This window comes from Cynocephalus volans, chromosome 7, assembly GCF_027409185.1.
Source record: "Cynocephalus volans isolate mCynVol1 chromosome 7, mCynVol1.pri, whole genome shotgun sequence".
Lineage (NCBI taxonomy): Eukaryota > Metazoa > Chordata > Mammalia > Dermoptera > Cynocephalidae > Cynocephalus > Cynocephalus volans.
In genome coordinates, this window is record NC_084466.1 from 124493485 (window position 1) to 124513757 (window position 20273).

Here is a 20273-nt window from a genome sequence, read left to right on the forward strand (position 1 = left end):
CTGTGATTCTTTGTGTAACAAGAAAGTTAAAAGCATAATATAAGCTTAAAATAGCTGATGAATTTCTATTTTAAACTGATTTTTCACCTAAACTCAGTTTTAGCTGCCAAAGTGAAGTACAAATGTATTTGTATATGTTTGAAAAATAAATGACTTGTACATGTATTGGTCACTTGTGATCTGATGGGGACAAGACCCTTTCATTATGCAAACATTTTTTTTAACATTCCTGCAGTTTGTCATATCTAAAAGGTAGGTTAAAAGCAAGTATTATATGCTGACTCATACCTTTATCATCATTAAACAATCAAGCCTAAAAAACTTTGACCTCAGAAACACTTTATTTATAATCTGGCCACTGAAACATGCATTTCATAGGCCATTCCAAGAATATGGGAATATCTGTTACATTAAAATATTGCTTTATAATTATATTCAAAACAGGCATTTTACCAGCAAAAAGGAAAAAAGCCCCTTTCTACATACCTCTGTCCCTAAAACATAATGGTAAAGTCTAGTACTTGGCTTTTCCACCCTGGAGTAATTCTTCCACCATCACCCTTCAGGACATGTCAGAAAATGCAAAGATTTCAAAGAAGCAAAAACCCATTCAAACTTTGTTTGAAAGTAATCATAACACTCATTCTTTTTTAAAAAGAGTCAAATTAGGTTATTTCTGAGGTTAATCATTCAGCAAGAACCAATGAACCTGGGTCCAGTTTCAAACCACTTTTAATTTTCTCAAAAATCTTTGTAAAAATATATTCACTCGAATTTAGAATGTTTCTCATTTCCACTTATGGTATTACAATAAAAATAATATTTAAAGAGTATTTAGTTAAGAAGAGTAGCTAAATGGTAAAAAACATTCTCACAGTCTTGATTTTTCTGTGGTCTATGCTGTACTTTTAATATAGCAACTGCATTTCAGTAAGATCCAGTCCACAGACTTTTTTAAAAAAACGATATGTACATTAAGTTTTAAAAAGGCAGCATCAAGAAAGAAATTTCCAAATATTGGGGGGAGGGGGGAGGGGGAAGGCTTGCAATTCTTTCTTAATGAAATTACATTTTCAGAATTGGGGCAGAACCCTGTGCCATGCAAAGGGTAATAACTTCCTCCTCTTACAAATCGTTCTTATGAAGTTTTCCTTATATAAAAAGAAAAGGTCCTAAGTTAACTCATCTTTATGGGTATCTGCACACCCACAAATATACAAGAAAGTCCACTGACTTTTTATTCTTCTACTACCGTGGAGACGTTTCCAAATATTTGGTGAAATCCAGGGGTGACTGAGTAGCAACTTCATTGCAATGTTTTTTGATTAGTTGATTTAAATCTTCATTCAAAAATGAATCCCCTTGTAAAACTTTATCCTGGAAAAATATTTAAAGTATGTATTAAAAGTTACTTATGCCATAAGCAAAAGCCAGTCTGTGAGCAAAGGTGAAAATAGCAGCTGACACCAACACATGAAATATGAAACATAATAATGACAGATGGTTAGTCAGGTCTTGCACAGATCCTTTACTGAATGAAACAGTCTCATGACCATCTCTATAGAATTCCAACCCCAGATATCCATCCTACCATCAACTCCTAAACCTGAAAAATAAAACAGTTAAGCAAGCTGGAGTTAGAGTTATTAAAAAAGAAAAGTATCACATACCTTCTTTTTGAAGTTTGATGTTTCAACAGGGGGATTGAATGTCATTGCTGCCCATGCTGTAAGCCTCAAAAAGTTCAGCAGCAGATCTATAATCATAAGAAATGAAAAGATATCACCATATCTGTATAATTCAAAAATAATCAGATTGTACTCAGAGAATGACTCATTATTCTAAACCCATATATTAAGGTACTAGGGTACTTCAAAGAGTTCGTGGAAAAATAGAATTAAGAGATAGTATGGAAGCAGAAAGATCTCAACACAAAGCACAGCATCTGGCATGTTACTGTTGGTGAATTAATGAGTGAATAATGAATTTTTTTAAGGAAGAAACCTTACACCTTATTATGATTTATACAAATCTTTAAATAGTACTTTCATTTGAGTATTATTTTTAATTAAAATACTGCCTTCAAAAAAAGCAACCACAGTCAAGATGGGGCCGCTAGAGCTCAGGGAAAGAGGAGAGAGACCTACAGAGTTCATGAAGGCAGGAGAAGCCACAATGAGAGAAAGAAAAGATCGCCCCCACATTTTGAGCTCCAGCCGCTTCCAAGCTGGAGCTGGTGAGCGCACAGAGCAAGAGCTGCCAAAAGCCACAGCTGTGCCCTCAGATGAAGTTGCTTGGAGGCAGCAGGGGAGAAGAGGGCCTTGCTGGCCCCCAAGATAGCAAAACCACTAACAGCGTTCCCGTGAATGCACATAGGAGCAAGGAGCCACAACAACTAAAAAAAGGAGCTACTCAGAGGCCAGTGAGTCATTGCAAAGGATCAGTCCACTTCTCATGGGAAGTGTTTGGAGTGCCAGTGGTGGGGGAGACAGACCCCCAGGGGAACATTGGGGCACAGCAAGGACAGCTGATCTACCCCCCAATCAGCACAGGACCACTCAGTGGAGACTGGTCAGGAATACAGAACTGCAGGGGGGCAGTTTGCTGAAAAGTCTCAAGCCCAGACCAGACTTTCCGCACAAGCCAGGTGTACCAGAACTCACAAGACCTGGAAGTCAACAATTAAAACCTGAGCTGCACAAAAGATCCTTCCTCAGGAAATCAGTAGAAAAGCAGCAATTAGCTCAACTACAGGGCTCAAGTGCTGTTCCCCCAGGAAGTTCCATTTTAGAAGTAAACAAAGGACAACAAATTAGTTTCAGGGCAGAATTTCAGTGGTGGGAACAGCAAATAATCCAATACAAAACAAAGAAAAAACAAAATACACACAGATCAAAGTTGATATTAACTAGTAAAGGTCTAATACCACCAAAGAACACCTATAAAACCTGGAAGGACGAAGGCCCCTGGGCTCCTAAGCCGGCGCAGTGTGGGGGCCGAGGGCTTCAGCCATGCCTCCTTGACATCTGCATCCAGCCCAGCAATGACCGAACCACTACTGGAAGCTCCCTTGTCTGAGGGGGTGCCACGGGGCCTCAACCATGACCCCCTTCCTTCCTCCTTCCCCACCTTATTTCCTTCCCCATTCTCCTCTCCCCCCCCCCCACAACTGCTCTGCAACATCTGAGAATGTAAAAAATAAAAATAAATAAACTTAAAAGGAAAAAAAGAGCTAATACAAATCTTTCCATGAACTTTTTGAAGTACCTCGTATAACATAGTCCTGCTTTAAAAACCAACCAACTCACTTAAAATAAATTCTAAGTTCCCATATAATGTCAACATTATCGAACTAAAATCCACGTCAGACAGGTCTGGTATACATTTAGAAATACAGGCCTGGAGCACAGAGAGAATGCCAAGAAGAAGACCTCTGGCTCAGTGTGATCAAATCCCAACTCAACCATAATTATATGAATGATATGCAACTACATCTAACTTAGTCACAGGAGCCAGAGTGAAGAATGGAGTTATCCTCCATGGGCTTCAAACAACACTTCGGCTGTGGGCCTGGATGAAAAACAGGAGAGGCCATTCAGGACAATACATGTCTATACCCACAGTATGTAAATGAATCCTTAATGATTTGGGATTAGTCCACATTCTCCAAAGGAGACAGGCAAGGGCCTGCAAGGGTTGAAATTAGGCTGACATCCCAACCTCCATTCTCCAGGAGAAGATGTCTATGAGTTTCCTTTCTCAAGCCTTTGGACAAACCCATTCCTCATCTCCCTCCAGAAAAGGAAACAACTGGCGTAAAAGAGACAAATGTTAAAGACTACTGACAAAAAGATGCCAGAAAATGATCATTTTAAAAAAAGTGATAGAGAATTGTTATCTCCTTTTTCCCCCTTTTAAAAAACAAGGTGGGGGGGGACGGGGACAGGTGAGAAGTGTGAGGGAAGGAAAACATAAATGGCCATTATATTATTTAATAAGGCCCAAAATTATCTCTATCCTACTCAGAAAGAAACTGCAGAATTCATGCCTCACTTACAGGTGGCAGCAGCTAACCAACTACTGCCAAGTAAAATACAGGCCAGGGTTATCAAATCTCCCCGTATTTCAAGAGAAGCTGGAAATGTGAATTTTGGGTGAATTTTTCCAATATTTAAAAGATAGCAATTAATTTTTCATTCAAACTCTGAAAACGCCAGAAAATTGGCATGGCCCACAGGTTACCTGTGATCTCTGAATTAAAGAAACCAGTGGGCTTGCAAAGGAGAAATATCTACAGCAAATAACAAAATGTTAATTCTGAGTAGTGGATACATTCCAAGGTGCTATGGTTTAAATATGTCCCCTCCAAAATTCAGGTGTTGAAACTTAATGGCCAATGTGATGGTATTAAGAGGTGATCAGGTCATAAGGGCTCCTTCTTGGTGAATGGGATTAAGGCCCATATAAAAGAGGCTTCAGGCAGCACTTGGCTCTCTTGCCCTTCCACCTTCTGCCATGTTAAGGACACACAGAGTTCCTTCTCTCTGGAGGATGCAGCAACAAGGCACCATCTGGGGAGAGGCCCTCACCAGACACTAAACCTACCAGCACTTTGATCTTGGATTTCCCAACCTCCAGAACTAAGAGAAACAAAATTTCTGTTCTTTATAAATTATGCAGTCTCAGGTATTTTTTTTATAGCACCATAAATGGATTAAGACACAAGGTTATCTTTTATACAATTTTTCTCTCCTTTTCTGTATAATTGAAGATTTCCTGATTTTGTGTGAAAAAAGGTAATTATTATTTTTTCAATTTTTCCACACTTCTGAAAATTATCACAATAAAAAGTGGGGGGAAAAGAAACTTCTTTGAGGAGGACTCTTTTCCCCATCTGTAAGGGTGTGAGGTGGATGCTGGAAATACACAACAAAACTTCTTGCAGGTAGGGAAATACTCCTGCAAGGGTAAGGAAAGAAACTGCTACCTTTCTGGTGGCAGTGTTCCAAAGCACCTCTTTTTTTCCTTTCATTTTCTCCTTTCTGGTGGCAGTGTTCCAAAGCACCTCTTTTTTTCCTTTCATTTTCTCCTTTTCTTGCTCTAGCAAGAAGATTCAAAAATAAAAGAGGGGAGGCTTACGGTCAAGATGGCAGAATAGACGGTCCCCAGCATCACTCTCTCCCACAAATCAACTAATTTATGACTATTAAAAAGCAACAACAGCCAAGCTGTTGTTCAGGGGAAGAGGAGGAGAGACCTACCGAGTGGATGAAGGCAAGAGAAGCCATGATGAGTGATGGAGTTTGGATGTGTTGTCCCCTCCAAAACTCATGTGGAAATTTAATCTCCAATGTGGCAGTGTTGGAAACTGATTAGTCATGGGGGCGGATCCCTCATGAATGGATTAATGCTCTCCCTGGGGGAGGGGGGATTAATGAGTGAGTTCTTGCTTAATTAGTTCCCGTGAGAGCTCATTGCTTAAAAAGACCCTGGCACCTTCTCTCTCAATCCACTGGAGCTGGGATACACTCGTCTCTGTCTGTGGACATCAGAGCTTGAGACTCTTCAGCTTTTAAGTTCCAGAACTTACACCAAGGACACCATCAGCTTCCCTGGTTCTGAGGCCTTTGGACTTGGACTGAGCCATGCTACCAGCATCCAGTTTATAGACGGCCTATCATGGGACTTTTCTTCATAGCCACCTGAGCTAATTCCCCTAATAAATCCCTTTCATATAATTATAACATATCCTATTGATTCTGTCTCTCTGGAGAACCCTGACTAATAAAATGAGAGAAAGAAAAAACCATTCTGACCGTTTCGAGCCCTGGCCACATCCAGGCTGGAGCTGCTGAGCACACAGAGCAGGAGCCGGCAAAAACGCAGCTATGCCCTCCGGATGTAGTTGCTTGGAGGTGGCAGGGTAGAAGAGGGACATGCTAGCCCCCAGGCCAGCAAGACCACTAACAAGGTTCCCATGGACACACATAGGAGTGAGGAGCCAGAATAGCTGAAAAAAAGGAGCCTCTCAGTGGCTGGCAAGTCACTGCAAGGGACCGGAACATGGCCCATCCCACGGGAAGTGTTTGGAACACAGGCAGTGGGGGAGACAGGCCCATGGGGGGAACACTGGGACACAGCAAGGACAGCTGATCTGCACCTTAATTAGTGTAGGACCACTCAGAGGAGACTAGTCAGGAATATAGAATTGCATGGGGTACAGTTCAACAAAAAGACTCAGGCCCAGACCAGAGTTTCTATACAACCCAGATGCACCAGATCTCTCGAGAGCCAGAGTACCTATAAAGTAAAGCATTAAAACCTGAGCTGCACAAAAAGCCTTCCCTAGGGAATCAGCAGCAAAGCAGCAATTTAGCTCAACCACAGAGCTCAAGTACTGGTGCCCACAGGAAGTTCCCCCATTTTAGAAGGAAGCAAAGGACAAACAAATTAGTTCTAGCACAGAGTTTAAATGGTGGGAACAGCAAATAATCCAACACAGAAATGAAAGAAAAAACAAAGTACCCGCAACCAGAGACAAAGTTTCATATTAACTAGTAAAGGTCTCATTTCACCAAAGAACACCTATAACACCTAGAAGGACTGGAAGTCTACTGGGCTACCAAGCCAGAAAGAGGGTAGAGCCAGGGGCCTCAGCAATGCCCCCCAACACCCACCACCAATCCCCAGGGGGGGGACAAGGGCCTCGGCCATGCCCCAACACGTGCAGCCAGCCCAGTGATGACCACCACGCCACAGCAAGAAGGGCCCTGGGTTCCTGAGCTGGGATGGTGAGGAGCAAGGTCTTTTGCAACACACCCCTGACATCTGCACCCAGCCTGGCAATGACCAAGCCACTGCTGGAAGGCCCCTGGTCTCCCCTATGGGAATGAGGGGAGTGCCACAGGCCTCAATCCCACCCCTCCTGCTTCCTCCTTCTTCCATCCTATTTCATTCCCCTTTCCCCCGCCCCCTTCCTCCCAACTGCTCCACAACATCATCCTAGAATGTAAAAAATAATATTAATAAAATTACATTTTCTTTAAATAAATAAATAAATAAAATGAAAGCAGAAGTAAGGAAGCTCACTTTGGTCAGACTTCTGGTTTATCTTCACATATAAGCAAATGTGGCAATATCTTAATTGCTGAGCCTGAGTGATGGTGGCCATATGAGGATTCACTATACTATTTTTCTGTATGCGTGAAATTTTCATGATTAAAAAAAAGGTTTTAAGTGATTACCCAAAACTAACAAAATCACAGCCAGTGTTTTCTCTTCAGAACAATTCAGGAATATGAATTGAGACCAAATCCAGATACTCAACTGGCACTCTACATTTTATAATCTTATTTTTATAAAACAGACTTTTCATAGTAAATGGCTATCCGATGAGTTTTGTAGTTTTAGAAAAAGGAAACGCTAAATACTACCTGCGGCTCAGTTCTGGCTTGAGTGCTTCAGAGCCTTCAGAAGGTGCTCCAGCAATCAGGTGAGCTGCAAATCTCTGCACTACGGGGTGGTAATGTCTCTGAAGAGGAAACAGGACAACCACATTTTGCACAGGTCAGTACTTTACAAAACACTAGCTACAGCAGCAAAGATTTTCTTTAATAAAATTACACCAATTTTTAAAGAAAGAAACCTTAGATGTATATGTAATTCATTAGAACCACATACCTATAGAAGGAATGTCATCTTTGCTCACAGAACTGAAACATAAATCTGTTCGAAGACCAAGTTACCACTGATGGAGCTTAGTCTTGCTTTTACAGTATAAAAAGAAAAATCAAAAAGCAATTTCTCTTTCAGAGTGAAAAAAGTTAGTTTACAGTTTAAAGGTTACCTGACAGTTACATTTTTACAAGTCTAGCCCTAATGCTTTCCACACTGCAGGACCACAACATAGGTGAAACCACCTTGAAACAGGGCCTATAAAAGTTTCTTTGGATAGGCCTCAATACAAATGTACCTGAGAACAAATCTCTTCTATTCTGAAGAGTGTTAGGGAAAGTTTTCAGTAAATCTTCCACAACCTCACCCTACAAAACTGTCATTTTCTTAGAACAGCTTAGAGAATAATGAGAGCAAAATAAAATGTAGCATATTAAAAAACAGGAATTCTAAAAAAGGCAGTCCCAGAACAAAATATATTAAGTACTCTGGCAATAATAACTGAGGAAAAATAAACAAATTGCTCACACAAAAAAATTAAAAATACGACCACTATTACCCTCAGTGCATGCAATTCCCATAGAGCAGTGTTCTGTGCATTACAGTACTCAGGTTCATCCAGTTCAGGAAGGAAAATCCCACTTCCCTGAGATTCATTATCAAGCAGTAGATCTGTTTTGGGGAAAGTCTGCAAAAATGTTACATAAAAAAGGAATAATCAAATTAATACTGCTAATTTAAAGAATGTTATTGGTCTGTACTTATATTTGCATTTAAATTTATGGTTGTATAAGAGATATAAGCATAAGTTCTTTATATCTAGTTTTAATAAGAAACAGTTTAAGTTTATATCATAAGAGAACAAAAATTGCAAAAGAATATTTTGTCTCAGCTTGCTTTGAAAAGAATTTATTTTATCTTGCAAAAGAAAATAGAATATCCTTTTTACCCTGCAATCCCCACTTTTAGGAATCCTTCTTATACAAATACTTACATCAGATAAACATATAAAGATATTAATTATAGCATGACTTGTAATGGCAAAAAAAAGAAATAATCAATATCCATCAGGAGAAATACAAAGAAGCATAAAATCCAGACTGCCTAAACTTGAATCCCAACTCTACCACTTACTAGCAGTGTCACTTCACTTATCTTCTCTGGACCTCACTTATCCCACTTGTAAAATGGGAACAATAATAGTAGCTACCCTCACAGAGTTATGAAAATTGAGTTAATTTTTTGTAAAGCATTTATAACAGTGGCAGTACATAGTGAGAACTCTGTATGTTAAACAAAGACCTAAACATTACATAGTCATTAAAGAGATAAAGTAGTGATATTTGTACTGACACAAAACTGTGTCCACCACCATTAAGTGTTATTTAAAAAAAAAAAAAAAAAGCTGTAGAGTAATAATGTATAGCATAATCCCCTTAATCCCCTTTCCATTAAAATAAAAACACCGTGGTGTTTGTGTGAGTGTGGCATGTGTAATTATATATACATAAAAAAAAGTCTGCTGGAAGGACGTCCACCAAACGATAAAACTGGTTACTTCTGGGGAGTGTCAATAAGCATAGAATGCTTTCTTTTTGTAATTTTACATACTTCTTTTATCACCTGATTTTGTTACAAATGTGAATAACTTTTGTAATTAAAATGGTATTCTAAAAGGGGGGGGGAAACCACTGCACTATAAGAATTTAGCTCTATTCATTTGTATCATTACTTACATGCATTAATATTCTGGTAGTTGCTAAAATGCCAATGCTTGAATTTGGAAGAACATGAAGAGCAAGGGTACAAAGGCGCTTGACAAAGGCAAGGGCTCGCTGCTGAGAAACCTGCTTTCTGCGCTTAGTGAGCATGACATCAAGGCACCGGAGTGCAATCTCAACACCTTCATTGGTAGCACCTAAAACAGATATATCCTTCAGGGCTGTTCTCATTACTTTTTCATTATGCAACTTCACTGAACTCCAGAAAAAAACAAGGATGAACTGTCATACCTGTCCCAAAACATTTCCCTAACCAATGAAGTAGTGCTGTATTGCTAAAGAGATGCAGTGAGCTGTATTTAACTGCATCTCCACTCAATTCCAAAAGTTCTTTCCCCCCAAGTCTTGCATAAGGTTAAATACAGATACATGGCTCTGACAGGCCAACATTTTATGTGCCAGTTCCTATTACTCATTTGCCAATGACTATAATTCTGGTCATAACATATTCTTATGAGATAAATATGTATTAAGAAAACATAATCTGAACATACATACCTGCATGTAACTTCAACAGTGTTTTGTAGAGATGTGTATAGAATTTCATTGGATCAATATTCAGAACATCACCTTTGAAATGACAACAAACACCAATAAAGTACATTACAGCCTCCAAAAGTAAAGCAAGCACAACTTGATTAAAATATCTTACCTTGACCGGAAAGAATATGAAAAGCAGTCTGGACACAGTGAAGACTTTCTTGATATCTTAGGTCCTTCAAAAAAAAAAAAGAGCATATTAAGAGTAATAATTATCATTTATATTTTTAAAAAGTAATTCATTAATAGTTACTTACACCAGATTCAATGAGAGTATGAAGGACTACTAATAAATCATCAAAAAATTCCACATTTATAAGGTGAGCAAACCTAGAATCAAACAAAACTTAGTTAATAGATAACCTAAAAGCAGAAATAAATCAGGTAAAAATTAAGATTGAATTTAAAATTCTATTTTTAAAATTACTTATTTCAAAATGATAGCTATGATTAAGATAATGGTGATTATGGATACTCTTCATTAATTCAGATTGGCCTTTTCAACAATTCATGTACTGCTGGACACCATACTCAGTAGGAATATATGAGGCACTAAACAGGCTAAAAATATTTCAAAAATACTTCTGCCCTGCTAAAGAAAGTTTACTAGTATCCAGTACTAATCGATGTCATAAAGGTGCCAACAGGTGGTGGAAAGAGAGAAAGAAAAAAAGATTCGGCTATTTATAAGAATATGAACCCTATGACAGCTTTAAAAATAAAATGGAAAGTATGCTGAACTTGTTGTCTAGTTCAAGCTGTCCTATTAACTATCTGTGTGATCCTAGGTAAGTCACTGAGTATCCTGGCCCTCTATTCCTACAAATAACTGAGACCACTCAATAGGGGTCTCAGAGAAAGAATCATACAAACTACTAAATGTGAGAGTACTCTGTACACTATAAAATATTAGGCACTGAAGTAGATTAAAGTCATAGTATCTCTTTAATATCAGTGAATAGTATTTGACCCCAAATCTCAGAACAAGAAAAGACCTTAGAAGTGATATATTCCATGCACTGGCCCAACTTTTTTAGGAAGCAATTTGGCAATATTTATCAATATTTAAAATGAGTATACCCTTTGATCTGGCCATGCATGCACACAAGTGCGTGAAGATATACATGCAAGCATTTCCAGTGCAACATAGGGGACTGGCCAAATAAAGTATTACATATCCATAAAATGGAGTATGAACTTAAAAAGAATTAAGTGATCTATAGTTATATGTGCTAAAATGGAAAGACACCCAGAGTGACTGTTTATCCAAAAAAAATCAAGTTACAGGACACTATACACAGCATAACTCCATTTGTGTGAAAGGCAGGCAGACAGACCTACATACATATATAGAAAAGGGAACTTGTAGTTTTAAATTTTATATTCTTCTGCATTAATTAAATTTTTAAATGAGCACGTATTATTCTTTAAAACTTTTTAAAAATAAAAGAATTGATTATTAAAAAACAAACAGCAGGTCCTATGCAATGCAGGAATAATCCCTTATCTGACCAGCCTCTCTCTGAAGATTTTTTTTTTCTGACCGGGAAGGGGATTGCAACCCTCAGCACAGTGTTGCCTGCACCACGCTCAGCCAGTGAGCGCACCAGCCATCCCTATATAGGATCTGAACCCACAGCCTCGGCGCTACCAGCGCCACACTCTCCCGAATGAGCCACGGGGCCCTGGCCCTCTCTCTAAAGACTTAAACAACAAAGACCAAATTACTTTATAAAGAAATGCATCCCATTGTCAAACAGCTCCAGTCATTAGAAAGTAATTTCTTATGATGAACAGAACTTGCCTTCTCTGTATCTTCTAGCCATTAGTCTTGTTTCTAACCCCATATCTAGAGTTAGAAAGCTGTGCTGTCCAACAGTAGTAGCCATAAGCCACATATGGCTATTAGGTATCTGAAATGTAACTAGTCCAAATTGAAACATGCCATTAGGTATACAATATACACTAGTTTTTGAAGACGTGTTATAAAAAAAAAGAATGCCAAATATCTCATTAATGCTTAATACTTTTTGTATTTTAAAATAATATTTTAGATCAATTCAATAAAAATAATTTAAAATTAATTTCACCTTGTTTTTTTACCTTTTTAATGTGGCTAACAGAAAATTTTATATTGCATTATGTAATTCACATTATGCTTCTAATTAGATAGCCATGTTCTACAGGACACTACATCAAATAATTGTGTAAAGCTATAATAACAACCATTATTCTAGCAAGGTCATTAGTGTTGACAGAATACACATAAAGATCTATCTTAGCGGGAAGAGGTTACATGGGACTAGACAAATGATGTGCAAGCTGGGTTAAAGTAGACTTAAGAGTCATCTGCATGATTTACTCAACCTGTGATGGTGGAAAACTGACTACACAGTGCAAAAAGAACCAAGAATGGAGAGATGAACCTTAGAAGCACCTAGAATTTAGTAAGTAGAAGGAAGGAGTTAATGAAGATTTTAAAAATAAAAGGTTTGAGATAAGAAAACCAAAAAAGCCCATTGTTATGAACAATTTTCAGAGAAAGGCTGGTGACAAAAAAGGAATGAAAACTGAGGAACTGAAGACATTAAGTCACCATTTATTGAACCCTGCTTAAAATTCATGGTTAGTTTGGTCTTATCTATTTAGAAAGAATCTAAAGATTTCAACCTACACAGCCCTTACTTGGCAAGACCTTCTAGAACTGCTGGCAGGAGAGGTGACCTCTGAGCCTTCTTCAATATTCGGAAGTAGGTTACAAACACAATATTCAGAGTCTCTGTGTGCTAATAGAGGAAACAGACAAAATGACTTTAGGATAACCAGGTATGCCTTCTCCTGGGTTAGCATAATTATGACTTTCAAAGTTCAACATTTGTCCCTTCCCAACCCTCCCTTTAATTCAATCTTTGGAACTTTAACAAAATAGAATGAAGATACACATCCTGATATTTCATAAAACTAGCACTGATCACCTCATAATTTCTCAAGTATCACAAAAATCACCTATCAGGCATCACAAAATAACTACAAGTTGAAACAAATTTCCAGTTAAAATCATTTAACAAAACATTTTTAAAGCATAACAGAATTTGAAACTGCCTACCAGTTTAAGTTTTTTCTCAGTACTCTCTGAAGCTTCTGCCTCCCGAAGCTCTCGTTCTAGTTTCTCTTCTGCTTTCTTCCACTGAAAATAAATTTAAAAAGAAAATGTAAGGGTATACACCACTGAGTGAAAAAAGCAGGGAGGCAGAATATGTAAATATTAGAAAACACATACCCTAATGCTACATATTGTCTATGAATGCAAATAAAAACATAGATTAAAAAGTATACACAAACTAAATTTATGATGGTGGTTACCACCTCCTGGGAGTAAGGAAAAAAATGAGATGGGAGACAGAAAAACAGGGGATCCCTATTCTCTCATCAATGGTTTCTTTCTTTTCAAGAAAAAAAACTGAAGTAATCCTGTTATTGTTTGTTCATTTTGAATGGCAGATACATGAAACATGCTATCATTTTCCATAATTTCAATTCAAAAGAAAAAAGGGAAAGAATATGCTAAGTACAAAAACAACTCCTAGTGTTAAATCATCTATAACATAGAAGCCAGTCATCAACAATACTGTCCAATCACATTAACATAAAATGCATAAAATCAGATACTATATAGAAATTCAATAGAACTTCTAATTTTTCCACTCCCTAATGCTCCAAGAACAACAAACAATGGTTGCTAAGCTGCTCAAGGCACAGAGAGCTGACTGAGGAATACTTTTTTTCCTTCATGAGAAGCTGTTAAAGAACTACCATGTTCTTACTGGGTGTTTGTTTCCACACCATAGCTGAATACATGCCATTCATTTGTTCACAATTATTAATTTTGATACTTCTGTCATGTTTTCAAAATTTATTAGACCTACTCAAAGATGAATATCCCAGAAACTATTGGGGTTTTTTTTGTTTGTTTGTTTGTTTGTTTTTACAAACAATTTGATAACCCTAATAAACTGTTTAGAACTGTTTTAAGAAGTGATAATAATAATCATCAGAATGGGGCTGTCCGGTTAGCTCAACTGGTTAGCGCGGGGTGCTGATACACCAAGGTCCAGGGTTTGATCCCTGTGCCAGCCAGCCACAAAAACAAAAAAACCAAAAGAATACTTGATAAACTGCACAATAACCCTATAATGCAGGTACTATTATTAGCCCCACTTCTTAAAAAAAAAAAAAAAAGTTTCCAAAGTGTCAGAAAATAAACAAGGAGCTGTAATTTCAACCAAAGTTTAAAATACAACCAAATAAAAAAACATGATTCAATGAACAGAAACTGACTTTGCTGCCAACTTCACAGGAATGCATCTTTTCTATTAAGGAAGAAATCTGTGTATCACAATAATTCTAAATTGATCTAAAAAGCCAAAGGATAAAAGCCAGCATGGCAGAAATAACTTTTTACCTATTGCTCTCTTTGCCAGTAAATGTCAGTTTAAATTAAGAAAACATTTCTTTGCAGTAACTGGAAAAAAATTAAAATCTCTAAATATTAGATTTCAAAATTTTTATGATGTAACTATGATTTTTACCTGTGCCCATACTATGATTTTAATCTAAGATCAAATAAAACAAACAGAATACTTAGATGAAACAAAAAAGGAAATCAGACCTTTCTCTGCATTCTTGATAGAGTTTTCCTCTTTTCTTTGAAAGTCATAAACTTTTTTGGTTTATTAATATCCTCTGTATCTTTTTTTACTTCTACTTCCTTGATTCTTAGGCACAAAAATGTTTTTAACATCTAATATTGAAAAAAATACAAATACACAGCTTCATATTTATACTGCTCTTAAAAACTTTATATAGAAAAATAAGCATTTAACAATGTTATTTCCTTCATTCATGCAAGAAAACTTTGAAACATCTTTTATCACATTTTATGCAAACTTCTATCATCTTTTTGCTAATCATATTCAGTAAGGTGTGTCTATGAAAGGACACTAGTATTTGGCTAATACACAAAACTTTGCTTGCAGTTTAATGAGTATAAGGAAGAAAGAACACATTATTTGGCACTGGCAGATAGGATTATGAAGAGTACACAGCAGAAAGAGGCTCAAACACTATAAGAAGAGGAGATATTTCTAAACTAGCTTTAATTTACCAAACCTATTTTAGTTTTCAATTAATAGTGCCAGTCTTCATCTTTTTCTCTCAGTAAAAAATAACATGAAGGCTAGAATTAATATGAAGACAACTTATTTTCCTTTAAGCCAATGGTTCTCCAACTTTAGCAAGCATGAGAATCACCTGGAAGGCTTGTTAAAACACAAATTGCTGGGCCCCATCCCCAGAGTTGCTGATTCAGTAGGTCTGGAGTAGAGCCCCAGAATTTAGTATTTCTAACTCCCAGCTGATGCTGGTCCAGGGACCAAAAAGAGAACTATTGCCTCAAGCCATTCAAAAAATTCAGAAACTAGTTTGGAAGAAATTGGTATTTTCTGTGTTACAGCAACCACTGTCATATTCAAACACAAGAACAGAAGGGATTTAAAATGCTATTTTCTCTGGAAAAAACCATCCCACTGACCTCATAGCAGCATTACTGGAACAAAAACTTGAGAACTATAGGTCTGTATCATTTCAATGTTCCAATATGCACATTTGAAAGAAAGCTAAGTATTTCAGATTACAGGGCTAAAAGCACAGAATAAAAACATGGAATAATTAAATGCATAAAGAAAGAATCTGAGGTCATTCTAGGCATCAGAACGATCAATTTTGATTATTTTGTAGGTATTCTATGTGCTCATAAAATACCACCTACCAATGAAAAATAACTTAAAATTAAAGAATGTAATTTTTATTTTAGCATAACTAAAATGGAAAAGTTTCCCTATGGCCAAGTTTCACGTTCAAGCCATATTATCTGATCACTCCACAATTCTGAGTAAAGATTCTATATCTTCTCTTACTTAAGCTCAATATTTATAATTTTAGTGGTTCAACTGAAATCATCCATTTTAAGGAATAAAAAGGATTTGATGGCAAAGGAAGATTATGAAATCAAGACACAGTAGAAAATATCAGCTTAACAACCAAAACTATACAACTAAGCATAAATTTAATAAAATATCTAAGACCCAAATAAAGAAAACTACAAAACTTCACTTTGGAACATAAAAGAAGTTCTAAATAAATGGCAATGTATATGATATTCTTGAACAGAGAAAAATCAATTCTGTAAATATTTTTATTCTTCCAGACTATCTATACATTGAATCAATTCTAATCAGATTCTGTGTGTGTACTATTTCAGAAGAGGGAAGTAAAAAACTCATTCTAAATTCTATCTGAAGCAATAAACAAAAATAACTAAGAATATAGAAGAAAAAAGAATGGTCCATGCCTTTTATTACACCCATTCTGATCAGTATTATCCTACCAGATAGCCAAATATACTATAGATATATAATTAAAATACTATGATATTTGCAGGGGACTATCAACAGAAGAGTTCAGAAATAAAATTTTGTGTCTCTCCAAATTTAGTATATAATGAAGGTAGCATTTTAAATGAGCAGAAAAAGGAAAATAGTCTTGGAACAATTGCCTATCCATTTCAAATATATAAATAGTATATATTAAATCATATGTATTAAATATATATTAGTTACAGATACTAAAAAAAAGTGTGTGTGTGTGTGTGTGTGTGTGTATATATATATATATATATATAACCTGCACTCATACCATACACAAAGATGTCAAATGGCTTAAATATTTAAATACAAAAATTAAAATTAAAAAATCTGGAAGGAGACCATCTATAAATCTTGGGATTGAGTAGGCTCTATGCATAACAAAAATACAGCCTCATATATAAGGCTCAATACAAAGTAAAAAGAGAGTAACAGAAAAATTTGCAACCTGTGTAACAAAGAGTTAATATCCTTACTATGTAATATAAGCTCCACAAACACACAAGTTTTGTTTCTTCTGTTACTCTTTTATCCCCAGTACCTAGAATTGTGCATGGCACATAGAAGATATTCACTGAAATGCATGACTATAAAAAAATTATCACAATTCATTAAGAAAGACAAATACTTGAGGAGAAAAATTGGCAAACAACACAATCAGGGTAAAAATTCAAATGAGTTAGTAAATGTACAGAAGGAAGCAAAACCTCACTAATAAAGATATACAAATAAATATATATTCAATACATATAATTTTTCATCTGCCAGACTAACAAAGATTAAATAGTGTAGAGGATTCTTAAAGCAAATGCGCTTCACAGAGCCTGGTTTTCCAAAGCCTTGCAGTTTCAAATATTGACCTTGCAAAGGACAGGAAATTTTCTTCAGGCTATAAAGTCTCTGGTGTAAGATAAAGAATTCTAACACAGCAAGGTTGCTGGATCAAAGACAGACAAGTTACTGATTGATATGTAAAAATACTGAGAAATTGCTGTAAGAAGGAATGTTTGCTGAGATCAAGCTTTTGTTAGTGGATCACTTAAATTGTCTTATGGAATGTTATCTGGCTTGTTTCACTGAAAGTTACCAGCCTATATTGTTAAACTATAACCCCACCTATGTCTCTTCCTGTAACTTCCTGGGCCAGAGAATAAATGCAGGAAGAGAATCTCAATTCAGGGTTAATTTCCCAAGGAAGGGATGCCTCTCGCTTGAGGGGTTCTGGGGAAGTTAACCTCTTCTGGGCTTCTCACTGCTCAGAAGAGATGGGCTTTGAGTAATCCTTTGCAGGTCCACTGCCCAGGAAAAGTGGGGTGACAAATCCGTGGGGGACAAAGCAACAAAATACTAACATTCAGCATTGGGTAGGTAGTGGGGAAATGACACTCCTATCACTAGTGGGATAGGATATAAGTGATAACATGTTTTTGGAGAATAAACTAGCATTCTCTCAAGTCTTCAAATGTGACTACAGTTGGATACAATATTGATACTTTAGACATTTAATTCACTGAATACTCATACGATATGAAAAAATAATATGGCCAAGATGTTATCCTCAATGAGTATAAGAGCAAAATCTACAAACTACTCAGCTATCCATCAAGCAGGGGGCTATAGATGCATATAATGTAATACTATGGCAGACATTGGAAAAAACAAGACAGCCCAGTACATAAATTCACAATATATAAAACGAAAACAGTTCTAGAACAGTTTTCACAGTATTAGACCATTTTTAATTTTAAAATATAAGTAAGCAAAAAATACAACAATCACAATAATACGCTGAACTTTCAAAAGGAGAGAACAGAGCTGAAGTTACCAGAGGTGGGAAAGGTGGAGGAAGGGTAAGATAGGAACTGGTAAAGGGCCACAAAAATCAATTACATTGTATAATGTTGACTATACTAATTATCCTGATCTGAGCATTAAAAAAAAAAATTTTTTTTTTTAAATAAGCAAGTATGTATGTCTGTATCTCCATAGAAAAACATCTAGAAAGATACATACTACATTGTTAACAGTACTTACATTTAAGGAGTTTGAGTACTTTTACTTTATACATTTCTATAAAGAAGTTCTTCGTAACAACTTAAAATTAACTTTGTAATTTATCTTTTTCATGACTGGCACTCAGCCAGTGAGTGCACCGGCCATTCCTATATAGGATCCGAACCCGCGGTGGGAGCGTCGCTGCGCTCCCAGCGCCGCACTCTCCCGAGTGTGCCACAGGCTCAGCCCTAACTTTGTGATTTAAAAACACATAAAATGCAAAGTAAGAAAAGAAAGGCTTACCTCTGGCGTAACTTCGTAATTTCTGCCCTTCACAAAACCAGAAATCACTTTTATTACACCGAGAGAAGCTTGGCCTAATTTATCTTGTTTAAAGAGTTTCTTTACTGCCTCACAACACATTTCAGATATCTGAAAAACAAAATGTTACACTAAACCAGTGTTTCTCAAACTCAGTACTACTGACATTTGGGCCACTTAATTCTTTGTCATGGCAGAGGGCTGTCCTGTGCATTGCAGGAAGTTTAAAAGCCTCCCTGGCCTTTACCCACTAGATGCCATCCCCTATCAATACAGTTGTGACAATCAAAAACATCTGCAGACATTGACTAATGTTCTCTGGAGAGCCAAATTGATTCCTATTGAGAACCATGGCACTAAACTTATGTTCAAATAATTTTTTTAAAGAGACAATCTTTAATAAATGACACTATTTTATTAATAATTAATAGCTCCAAAAGACTTCTGTGGGGGAAAAAAAATCACATGGTCTATAATTCTTTATAACCATTTAGACAATAGGCAATAACCATTTAGAGCAACCCACCGATTTTGACATGTCATTCATGAGAGGGACGATCAATACAATGATGTTGTTGTGGAAGTTAAAATGAGGTAGTGCCACCAACAGCTCACACAGGCTCTTCACAGCCACTTCTGCCAGTCCTTTGTATGCCTTTAAGGAAACTACATTACTTTTCTTCAGCTTTCTTTGCTTCCAGTCTAATCAAAGATAACTGTAGTTACTTTTTTCACAAGTTAAAACTTGAACTATTAGATTTCTTTAACAATAAATGTATATTTTACCACAATAAAAAAAAAACCTAAATAAAAAAAGACTTCATGATGGTTCAATCCATTCAGAAAAGGTCTACATGATCCAATATGGAAGCTACTAGCCATATGTGGACGGCAACTGAGCATCTGAAATGTGACTAGTTCAAATTAAGATATGCTGTAACTATAACATATACATCAGATTTTTGAACTCAGTACAAAAAAAGAGGATGTAAGACGTCTCACTAACTTGTAAAATTGATCACATGTTGAAATGATAATTTGGATTATATATAATTTACAACTAAAATTTCATTGCTCTTTATTTTTTCTTTTAAAGTTTGACTACATTTTTTTTAAATGATGTATGTGGCTCATGTCATTTTTATTGGACAATGCTGGTCTACACAGAGCTCTCAGGCCCTATCATTGGGAGAACAAAAGCTAGTAAGTAGGTTCCAGTTGGGATGCCAGAGCACAGTAAAAATATTCACCCTCACCCCACTATACTCCATCACCTTCGTGCTTATTGGGTCAACAGTATTCAGTGGTCCCACTCCAGCTGACAGCAACTGGGTTATCCTTAGGCAATGAACAAAGGAGCCCAACTAGGTCAAATGAAAGCATCTGTCCTAGACAACTGAATCCCTTCCCCATTCTTGCTCCAATTTTTCCTATGCCCTTCCTGTTCTGAAGAAAGAAAGACAAGGGTTTAACAAAAGTG

The 20273-nt window shown here is 36.6% G+C and overlaps 1 protein-coding gene across 1 annotated transcript in view; it reads right to left on the reverse strand.

Moving 5' to 3' along the window:
• Positions 1-322: 322 nt before the first annotated feature.
• Positions 323-20273, reverse strand: part of NOC3L (NOC3 like DNA replication regulator) — a 30723-nt gene continuing 10772 nt past the window's right edge. Inside the window, 14 exon segments of the mRNA XM_063102563.1 lie at positions 323-1377; positions 1671-1721; positions 1723-1756; positions 7434-7531; positions 8234-8362; positions 9411-9592; positions 9954-10025; positions 10108-10171; positions 10253-10325; positions 12681-12781; positions 13102-13182; positions 14665-14796; positions 18776-18904; positions 19320-19495. Of these exon segments, the coding sequence (XP_062958633.1) occupies positions 1249-1377; positions 1671-1721; positions 1723-1756; positions 7434-7531; positions 8234-8362; positions 9411-9592; positions 9954-10025; positions 10108-10171; positions 10253-10325; positions 12681-12781; positions 13102-13182; positions 14665-14796; positions 18776-18904; positions 19320-19495 (1451 nt within the window). The 3' untranslated portion in view covers positions 323-1248.